This window comes from Macrobrachium rosenbergii, chromosome 54, assembly GCF_040412425.1.
Source record: "Macrobrachium rosenbergii isolate ZJJX-2024 chromosome 54, ASM4041242v1, whole genome shotgun sequence".
NCBI lineage: Eukaryota > Metazoa > Arthropoda > Malacostraca > Decapoda > Palaemonidae > Macrobrachium > Macrobrachium rosenbergii.
In genome coordinates, this window is record NC_089794.1 from 19,206,520 (window position 1) to 19,218,007 (window position 11,488).

The 11,488-nt window shown below is 35.9% G+C and overlaps 1 protein-coding gene across 2 annotated transcripts; it reads left to right on the forward strand.

Annotated features, from left to right (window-relative positions):
* The first annotated feature begins 1,860 nt into the window (after positions 1–1,860).
* LOC136834820 (gastrula zinc finger protein XlCGF8.2DB-like) lies at positions 1,861–9,101 on the forward strand. 2 transcript variants are annotated; one of them, XM_067097575.1, is made up of 2 exons: positions 1,861–2,008; positions 4,568–9,101. In XM_067097575.1, the coding sequence occupies exon 2, from the start codon at positions 5,340–5,342 to the stop codon at positions 6,333–6,335; it is 996 nt and encodes a 331-aa protein (XP_066953676.1). In that variant the 5' UTR covers positions 1,861–2,008; positions 4,568–5,339; the 3' UTR covers positions 6,336–9,101. The 2 variants fall into 2 exon arrangements, with proteins under 2 accessions (XP_066953676.1, XP_066953677.1); XM_067097576.1 differs by having other exon boundaries at positions 1,907–2,027.
* The last annotated feature ends 2,387 nt before the right edge of the window (positions 9,102–11,488 follow it).

Consider the following 11,488-nt stretch of genomic DNA (forward strand, 5'->3'; position numbering starts at 1 on the left):
ATTCAGAGAAAACGGAGTTGTTTGTGTTTCTGGGTATAACTGGATCATTCAATTGTGTATGTATGTATGTATGTATGTATGTATGTATGTATGTATGTATGTATGTATGTATGTATGTATGTATGTATTTGGTCCTGTTGTTTTATGCTGTTTGATGATGCAAACGCTTAGCAATTATTGCCGGACGACATACAGATCTCCATATGTATATACGAATGAATTATCGTATGTATGTATGTATGTATGTATGTATGTATGTATGTATGTATGTATGTATGTATGTATGTATGTATGTAAGCATGTATGTATGTACGTATGTATGTAAAGCTTGAATAACTATCAGGCTAATAATACAGTGACTCAGAAAATCGTAATGTAATCGTCGTCTCCGGTGCGACTGGCCCATATGTTGATTATGCAACAGCTTTCACTGGGCATGATGCAATTAGGCCTAAATAAGAAACAATTTCTTTTTTTTTAACGATGATTCACTAATTTAAAAAATATAACAATGCACATAGATTGTATGAAAGTCGTAGACTGCATATATTACGTAACCGTTTAGCTAATGAAAAAAAGATGTAAAGTTAAATGTTAGAGAAAGCAAGCATATAAACTGGCACATGTAATTTATTTAGTTACACTAATAGTAGTCATAAAGTTTGAATAGTGAAGGCATTTTGTAGGAATATAGCTTTGCCATCTATTTTATACAGGGCAACGTAATACATTTAAACGAAGATAATACTGAAAATTTACAAAGAATACATACTAGGAGTAGCCTAAAATACAGCAATGAGAGAGAGAGAGAGAGAGAGAGAGAGAGAGAGAGAGAGAGAGAGAGAGAGAGAGAGAGAGAGAGAGAGAGAGAGAGAAAGTATTATGTATACCTTAGTTTAATCAGACCACTGAGCTGATCAACAGCTCTCCTAGGGCTGGCCCGAAGGATTAGATTTACTTTACGTGGCTAAGAACCAACTGGTTACCTAGCAACGGGACCTACAGTTTATTGTGGAATCCGAACCACATTATAGCGAGAAATGAATTTCTATCACCAGAAGTAAATTCCTCTTATTCTTCATTGGCCGGTCGGAGATTCGAACTCGCGGCCAGCAGAGAGAGAGAGAGAGAGAGAGAGAGAGAGAGAGAGAGAGAGAGAGAGAGAGAGAGAGAGAGAGAGAGAACATCACATCCTGAATGAAAACAATATGATGACGAACAACTGGGAGACAATCAATAGAAATCCATTCTAAATTTAGAAACATATATATATATATATATATATATATATATATATATATATATATATATATATTATATATATATATATATATATATATATATATATATATATATATATGTAGGAGTTTACCTTCTAAATAATAATAATAATAATAATAATAATAATAATAATAATAATAATAATAATAACAGAAAATGGAATTGTGAACTAGAAAGACATGGAAACAGGACACGAAAGAAGTAATATACGATTATGCCTATGTGTCTATAATTTTCTTTAGAGGCAAAATTGAACATCGAAAACGGCAAAATATGGTACAAATGTATATTTTTGCGATAATAGGGAAAAACACCCATTTCTACTTTTGTTTTCATATCCAAGATACAAAGAAGAAATATGCAAGCTTACAGAGCCAAACTTCATACAGGTGGCAGGATAACATACAAGCTAAATAAGTAATAGAGTTACTTCGAAGAAAATATCGAATAAAAGAAAGTAGCTGTACACACAATAAGGAAGATAAGACGACAAACAATAAAAAAATGAGCTAATAAGATGACAAAGAATAAAAAAATGAGCTAATGTGAAAATGGTTTATGCCTTTAGAGCGGTTAAGCAGAGACATGTAGCGTTACCTCACAAAACATAGGCAAATCCCCATTGCTACTACTACTACTGCTATTTACTACTACCTGCTATTCCCCGTTCGTAAGGCTGTTCATTCATCAAAACTGGACTTCTGACCGCGAGAAATTTGATAAAATGGTAATACAACTATAATTTTGTAAGTTTTAGACACAATCAAAATACTTTCGGTAAAATTTAGAGTAAAACAGATTCCCTTGCATCAGCTTAGCTCACAGACTTTGCAGGCCGCTAAGCCTGTCGTATCTTAGCTTAACCATTAAGCCAGTGGTAGACTTTCGCAGACTAAACCATTTCAGCCATTTTATTATGTTAGCTTATTTTTTTTAGCAGGTTTAACAAACTAAGGAAGTTATTACAGCATTAAATACGCCTAGCCTGTAGCCTGGTTTAATTCTTCAGATGGCCCACATGAATTGTCAATTTCTCCCACTCTTTGTCATAGTCCGGTGTTTGGTGTTACTTTGTGGGGCTGGTCAGGTCTGGGCAAGCCCCCTAAGCGAGGTTAGGTAGGTAAGTTCTGGTTAGGTCAGAACCTGGCATTCTAGGAAAGGTTAGGTTCGTTGAGTTTGGGTCGTTTCGGCTGCAAGTCGTTTATGCCGGAAGCACGCTTACGTGCAAGATGGGCGCCGGTTTAGTACCAGCCCCTTGGGGATGTACGTAAAACATAAAATGATAACCGTAAATACCATAAACATAATGGTAAATACCATACGCATAACTACCAGGACCGGGTTTGTTCACATCTACGGAACTTGTCCCGTCGTTCTAAACCTGCCCCGTATATGTACAGTATTTCTATCCATGCTCATTGTTGGTGTTTCCTTGCCCCTGTGGCTTATAAAATTATGAGAGAACCCCAGTGGGGGAACAGGGTTTTAAGGGGTAGCCACAATTGAATGAATTACATACACAGATATGGTTTAAAATGCATAAACTATAAAGTAGACCTAAGCATAGTTCATGGTCTTCAGCTGCATCCATCACTCAGCCACTTCTTGGGCTTTCCTGTTCTGAACACTGAGTCACTAAAGTGGTTCACTTCAAATATAGCTAACAGAATATCCATAGTTAGCATGTAAGTGGATTCAGGTTTACCTGTCCTTTCTATTGGTATAAGAGAGTTAAGTCTGCATCTTTGATCCAAGATTGTAATATCAAGAGAAAACTCGAATTAAGATTAAATGCACCACCCCAACCGACTCTTCTGCTGACAAGCCACGCACACATAAACCTTTGGACGTTAGGCTTGAAACAGAAAGTAAAGCAGTGGATTTCTCAGCAGTGGAGAGTGTCCCGGGGTGTTTTCTGCCAATTAGCCTAGGCCTAAATTCTGTTCATCTAAAGTAGGAAAGTAGGCCACACCAGAAGATGTGACGTAAAGAAGCTTTTTGGAACGCAGCACTTGAAGCTGAATCGCAGTTATGAAGCAGGATCAAAGTCAAGCTGATGAAATTATAATGAAGAAAAAATTATGCAGTTATTGTTCACTGCTCTCATCTGAGCTGCATTTACAGCAGCACTGAAATATATTTTTAGATCTAGGGAAATCAGAGGATGCTTATCATTAACACAGATTCAAGTAATGTACTTCTACAGAATAAGTAATGCCTATTCACCACATGGAACACAAAGTATAGGGCTGATTGGTCCTCCAGCTTGCAAGAAAGCAAATGAAAATAAAATTTTGTTGAGTACCAGGTCATGTGGGCAGCCAAATAGGCTTTATCATCACTTACTCCCTCCACAATAAGTATACCCCATCTGGCTTTAAAGAACCCATCCATTGTTTACCAGTAACCAGAAAGGTGAACTTAAATTTATGAAGCCATCAGAGAGAGAGTGGATTTGTACTGATGCTGAATGAAAAGCATCTACAGTATAAACTTGGCTTAAATGCTTATTGACCTCTCATATTTTACACACAGCAATGGAGAGTGATGTGGGACGTAAGGTGCTGAAGTATTTGTATGGTAGTTTTACACTGCAGCACATATAAATAGAGTTTACTGTAAGTGTTTCAACATGAGGGCATAGTAGGAAGAATAATACACTTTTCAGAGAAATAGGATTTTAAAACTTTTGCAATTAATTTGAGATTAACAAAAGTTTTTCAACAAATTTGATATTAACAAAAGTTTTTAGTTGAAAATAAAAAGATTTTTTTATTTATTTATAGAATTGCTTAACAGAAAATGGTCTTGTTGTTTCAGTGCTTGGCTTTTAAACCCAAATTTCAATACCCAGTCCAATCCAATCTCAGCTACTACATTTTTCAATTACAGTACTGTCTAGTTCCCTTAACTTCATGGCTCTGTGTGCTAAAGTGTCCCATATTCTATGGGCCACATAGAACCGTCAAAAAAGATTTCTTTTTGTCAAGTGGCATACTCAAGTTTGTTGGAAAAAATAATTTTTGCAAGATTTAATTTGCACTTGCATATCCATTTTTTTTAAATTAATTATGTCATTTGTTCCTGCCTCATTCACAAGTAATTTTTGGGTTCCAAGAAGTTAATTTTTATTAGTTGAACATTTTTTGAAAATTCTGTAAGGTAATGTATTTTCAATGTCAACGACCCTGCTCGTTGTGACACCTCTCTGTAATGTCAATCAGTTAATCAATCAAGCACTGTGGGTATGCATGTAGTAAGTGCTTAATTATTTTGTTTGTTTCAGGACTGTGTGATTGTGAAAGCCCAATTTCTTCCATCTTCCATCTGGCCACAATTAACTGGTCACCAGTGAGAGGCTGCATATTAGTTGGGCTGACAAGGCAGAGATGAAGTCATCAAGCACAGAATACAGTTGTTGGAGGACTGACTTACGATCTTATTTCAGATCATCCCAAAGAGAGCATAAGGCCACTAGAGTCCTGCAGTACTGATATGGAAGTTTCCGAGTTTTTTTTTACTGGATTTTTTTATCACCGATCACCTATTTGGGTTGAATAATAGTGAGAGCACATAGGCGAATTAATTGCTTAATTTAGTATAAGATTTGGTAAATTATAATGCTTATATATTGATTGTTGGACTTATCATGCAACCATGGTAAAGTTAGAAAATACACACAATATTTGTTATTTGTTATTTAAAGTTGTTTATTGCTGATAAGGTATTGCTGGTTTTAATGTGACTGGCTCTTGATGATGTAATTGATATTGGCATATGGACTAGTTTTTATGAAAATATTTTAAAAGACATTTTATAATTGAAGTCAGACTCATAATTATCTATTTTTTGCTCATGAAACATATGGCTGCAGCTTCCTTGTGCAAAAGACGGAAAACTAAATGAATGGAAAATGATATTGATTTGCAAGAGATCCTCCCCTCTGTTAAGAACTTTTGTTACGTGAAGTACGGGGGTAATTTGGTGCCTTTAGAAATATCCATGGGAGAAAGGTGAAACGTTTTGTGGCAGAAAAACTAAGATCCAGCACTGTGAAAATGGAAGCTGAAGACCCATTATCATTCTCTTTAATAAACCATGAAAATGTGGATAATCCAGTTGCAGAGAATGATGGTGTCTCGTTGTTTCTAGAAGAGCCTGAAGCTGTGGACTTTGAAGATACTGAGACTATGGAAGCTAAAGACCCACTGTCATTGTCTTCAATTCATGATAAAAATGAAAATCTTGAAAGTCATCTGACTGCAGGCACAGATGATGATGAGGGCTCTTTATACTCAGGCCCATCAGTTGAGGTTGAGGTCAAGGCAGACCCACAAGTTTTCGAGTTTGATGAAACTGCAGATGTTGAGAAGGACTCTCTAAGTTGTGATGACGAATATAGTCAGAAAATGATTGGGAGAGGGTGCGTAAAGGAAGGCAGAGGTCACAAGAAAACTCATAAAGAAAAGAAGCTATACACTTGTACTGAATGTGGGAGTACGTTTTTACAGTCAAATAAACTAAAACTGCACATGAGAACTCATACAGGAGAAAAGCCTTACACTTGCACTGAATGTCAAAGTCGTCTTTCTACCCCGGAGAGTCTGAAAGTGCATATGAGAATCCACACAGGAGAGAAGCCATTTGTTTGTGCTGAATGTGGAAGCCGATTTAGACAACTAAGTGCATTTAGAAGGCACATGAAAATTCATACTGGAGAGAAGCCTTTTGCTTGCACTGAATGCAAAAGTAGGTTTTCAGAGGCAGACCGACTCAAAAGACACATAAGAGCTCATACGGGAGAGAAGCCGTTTGCTTGCACTGAGTGTCCAGTAAGTTTTGCTCAGTCAACTGATCTCAAAAGACACATGAAATTACATACTGGAGAGAAACCATTCTCTTGTAACGAATGTCAGAGTAGTTTTTATTCCTCGAGCCATCTCAAAAGACACATGAGAATCCATACAGGAGAGAAGCCATACACTTGCCCTGAATGTCACATGAGTTTTTCGCAATCACACTGTCTAAAAACTCACCTGAAGATGCATACATGAATGATGATGTTATGTTGCAATGAGTATGGAAATATTTTTTTCACTTGAATAAGGCTGTAGGTGGTAGGTGTTCCTACCATTGCAATAACTGCTGACTATTTGTAATGGCCCCAAACAGGCTATTACTGTATACTACGTTCCAAGACAGTAGAAAACAATCAAAACCAGACTTTTGTAGAATATTTTATTGAGAAATAAGAATGAGAATGATATGACAAGTGTTTAGTCAGGCAACTGTTATTTTTGAAAGAATTCAAGCCAAATTTTCATTTTGACAGTATAACCACTTAAATGATAAAAGTGCATATATTTTGGAAGACTATTCATTCACTGTACAATATATAAAAAACTACAATATCACTCAAGATTTTATTTTTATGGGAAGAATGAAAATGCTTAAAGTACTGTTGGTAGCAGACTACTTAGGCTCCAGATTCAGTCTCAGTACTCCTTCTTAGGGATGAAAGTAAATCTTAGCAAGATTGGTCCCCATTCTACATTTCTATTGAAATGTGTTTCACAGTTAGTTGATGCCATTTGTACTGTGCAACTGCAAGAAGTCAGGTTGTCTACTGAATAGTATTTAAGCTAAGAGAAATAAAGTATGAAAGTTAAACCAAATCTCACAGAATGTCCTTTTGTAAGAGTTAATAAAAAGTCTAGTTTTTTAAAGTAAAAATAAAATTTTTCCACATACAAAGCCATTACTTATGTGAGCCTTTACCTATTGTAGTAGTCACTTCCAGATGCATCAAAGAATAAAAAAGCCTCTCTTTTCACCTCTTTGAGTACGCATCCTGGGCCCTGAATGCCTGTAGCTGGGGATACTCATCACTTTGTATATAGCCTGAACCAGCTACAGCTTGAGAGGGCCAATATTTATAACACAAAGTAATGGATTTGTTTATGCATGTATTAATTTTATTTTCATTCCACATGCACCCATTACAGTATTTTATATGAACCTGAGTAGCAACTACGCGGAAGACCTCCTTATTAGAAAATTACTAGGGGATCTAAAACCAGAAAGGGTGTTGGACTGAAGGACAACACTGGATAAAAGGCAACAGTCATATTGAGGCCAACAAGTCGTAATGGATTGGGCCATGTCAGTACAGTAATTGGTTGTTAGCCAAATTTCGCGTTAGAAGCATGAGGTGGTAGCGACACTGCATTTGCACATTCAAAATGGTTACTTTTTAGGGTCTCAGGACTTGAAAGACATGTACTTTCAGGTCCCAGTTCACAGATCTTGAGGATGTTCCCTTGGTTTGTTTGGCAAGGGAGATTCTTTCATTTCAAGGTTTTCATGTTTTGGGTTGGCTATGACCCCACAGGTTTTCACTTGTTTGATAACCACAATCAATGTTTGAGCTTACAGGAAAGGCATCGGGTTGTTCAGGTACCTCAGCAACTGGCTGACTGTGGTGTCTTCCTCCTTCGTAAGTCTTTGGAGATGCCACAGTTACCTCATCGGCCTCTGCCAAGTTGGACTTGACACCACTAGAGGAAGCAGTTTAGTATCTGAGTGGAACTAAATAAAACAATATTCTTAGTGGGACCTTGCAAAATTATGTGGAGGGATGAAACTCCATGTCATAAAAGTCTCATCCCTACATGCAAAGTTGTGGCAAAATTTGCTGGGCCATTTAAACTCTGTGGAGAAGCTGTGTAGCTACTTTGGCTAAAACCTTTGCAACTGGGAATGAACCGACAGTGGTCTGCTGGAGGTCACCCTACCAAATTTTGTGTCTATCCTTATGCAAGGGTTCTAGCAGACCTAGCTTGAGTGAGCAAGTTTCATGCTCTCTCTAGCCAGGTCTCTCACAAAGAGCGGGCATGGTTTGGTGCAGCCGTACAATTTCCATTTTACAGCATGCATTTGCTTGTCTGGCATAAAGAAACATATGAAGTACTTACTCTACTTCTATGATTTTGGAATCTTCCAGTTTTTTGTTTTTCTTTCACTCTTCCTTGGTGAGTGAACCCATGTGTGACATACATGTAGGTACAAGGGCAGATTCCAGTACAGTACATATAAATATATCACTGACGTAAATTCTCAGCGTACAGCACCAATCTTTTCCCTTTTAAAAACATTTCTCTAAACCTTTCAATTTGCCATGAGGGCTAAGTGTTCTAATTCTACTAACTGTGGAAACTATGCTGTACTGTAACCTTGTCTAACAACCATTCTCAGGCTACTGGCTCCAGTGATCGTTCATGTAAAGATTCTGATCTCATGTTTTCCTCCACAATTTTTGTTCTGTGTTACAAATCATGAAAATGCATGAAGGTTTAAAAGATACTTCTACAGAAGATATCTACCCTCAGTGAAAGGTATATTGTACTATATTTGTTATCAAGATGGCTAAAAGCACAATAAGTAAAAGAAGGATGTCTTCTATGTAATTATCAGAGATCGGGTAGGGTAACCTGTATATGAATTATTTAGATTTATAATAAAAGTCATACAGTATTTTTCTGCGGACAAGAACTTTTTATATGTTTCAGTTGTACTTACTCTAAAATGTAGTGAGCTGAAGACTATTTGTCGTTGTTGTATTTTATGTAAAGTTTTGTTTGTACATGTAAATATAATATCTAATACTGAAAAGTTTTGTTGCTGAATGTCTTCAGTGTGACTTTTAGGAATCTACATTCCCATTTGTATGTTTTAGCTGTAAAACTCATTTTTATTGACTGTCCTTTTTTCTGTGAATAATTTGCTTTCATAACTAAACATTAATAAAAATTTTTTATCAATTAGTTTTTCAATTTCCCATTTAAAAACGTTGTTAAGGTAGTAATCAACTAATCTAGTGAGCTTGGATGTACTGTAAATGTTGAAATAATATCGCTGACTTGCATAGCTAAACCAATATGTAATTATCAGTTTTAAGGGTTTTGATGAAGAGAAGTGCTTTGAAATAATTTCTTTTTTACCAATAGAATTACTGATACATTGATATTCATACACAGCCTTGTTTTCCTAATGTCTGTATATTACAGTATGATAACTGATATTGATATAACATACAAGTCAAGTCCAAGTCAATGGCCCCTGTGGTGGGATTGTTCCATATGAATAGGGTTCATCTTCTGAATAATAATAATAATAATAATAATAATAATAATAATAATAATAATAATAATAATAATAATAATAATAATAATAATACAGTACTTCCATGGGTAAAGACAATAATAGCAAAGTGGTTGGCAAATGTAGGTCACTAGTTCTTCAAGTCTTCCATTTCTTGTATTTTCTGTTTGAAATGCCACCTGACGCAGGGGCAACGCCTTCAAGTATATTAAAATATAATGTTGTAAAGTTTGTAGAATACTGTTTACCTTACTTTACAGAATTTAAAGTAATCGTGGTTGTCAGAGATGCAAAACACTGGTAACGATAAGGACTTGCAATGATATGGGTATTCAGAAAGTGTGAGGAATTTAAGAATTTAAGATATAATATATATATATATATATATATATATATATATATATATATATATATATATATATATATATATATATATATATATATATATATATATATATATATATATATATATATATATATATATATATATATATATATATATATATATATATATATATATATATATATATATATATATATATATATATATATATATATATACATTCTCTAACATCAAGGAGAGCATCTCCATGTTATGATAACGACCAGGTGATAGGAAAAATATTAATTATTTTTTTCTCATCCTAATTTTGAATGTTTGAAGACAGTGAGGCTACTTAGGATACAACTTCAAGATGGTATCTGTATGCACAGAACTGTGAGCAAGAATGTTCCCTATGTAATTCCAAACGATATTGATGACTGATCTGGAGGTCTCTTGTTCTGGAAAGTTGTCAAAACAAAGCCCCCCATAAGCGGGTAGCGCCGTCAGTCCACCTCATGTGGTGCACTGTACGCATTACTTAAGGTTCTTTGCAGCGTCCCTTCGGCCCCTAGCTGCAACCCCTTTCGTTCCTCTTACTGTACCTCCTTTCATATTCTCTTCCGTCTTCCTTTCCAACCTCCCCTAACAACTGATTCATAGTGCAACTGCGAGGTTTTCCTCCTGTTACACCTTTCAGACCTACTGTCAATTTCCATTTCAGCGGTGAATGACCTCATAGGTCCCAGTGCTTGGCCCAAATTCTATACTCAATTCGACAAATTTCTTCACGCGAGAAGAAATCGAGATAATTACAAAAAAAGGAATTACATTTCCTTTTTTTGTAATTAAACAAATTATATATTATACAAGATCATATCATATTCAGCAACATCTCGGAACCAATTTTGTGCTGCGGTATAATCCCACGAAAATCTTCGTAACACTTTTATATCGTCAGCGATCATATGCACTTTGAAGAGAATAGAAAAAAAATATTCTTTCGTGAATTTCAAGGAATTTTACAGTTATGTATCCATTGTCACGCATAAACCCGCGCCAGTTAACCTCAATAATATTCCTCATTTCTTCACAGACAGTTACTTTCACGGTAAGTTCATAAAAATTCATTTTAAAAGCTTACGTCTTTGATTATAAGATCTGCCTCTCCTTTCCGAACACGTCTATTCGCAAGAATTCCTGGAGAGAGAGAGAGAGAGAGAGAGAGAGAGAGAGAGAGAGAGAGAGAGAGAGAGAGAGAGAGAGAGAGAGAGAGAGAGAGAGAGAGAGCATATTCTCATGTCTTTCATACAAACTACTTTAACAGTAAACCTCTAAAAATTCGTTTTAAAAAACCGCACCTGGGGAGAGAGAGAACGAGAGAAAAACCACTTCAACAGTGACCCTCTAAAAATTCGTTTCAAAAACCACACCTGGAGAGAGAGAGAGAGAGAGAGAGAGAGAGAGAGAGAGAGAGAGAGAGAGAGAGAGAGAGAGAGAGAGAGAGAGAGAATATTCTCGTGTCTTTCAGACAAACTACTTTAACAGTAACCTTCTAAAAATTCATTTTAAACATCACACCTTGGGAGAGGGAGAGAGAGAGAACATATCCCATTTTCAAAGAAGGCCCGTCGATTCCCACGAACCACTCCAAAAACTTTCCAAAACAAAATAGCATCGATTACCATTCATTTTCCTGCCGCGAAACAAAACCACTCGACAGAC

Coding starts and splice junctions, on each gene's coding strand:
- LOC136834820 (XM_067097575.1), top strand. CDS start 5,340: ATGGAAGCTGAAGACCCATTATCATTCTCTTTAATAAACCATGAAAAT.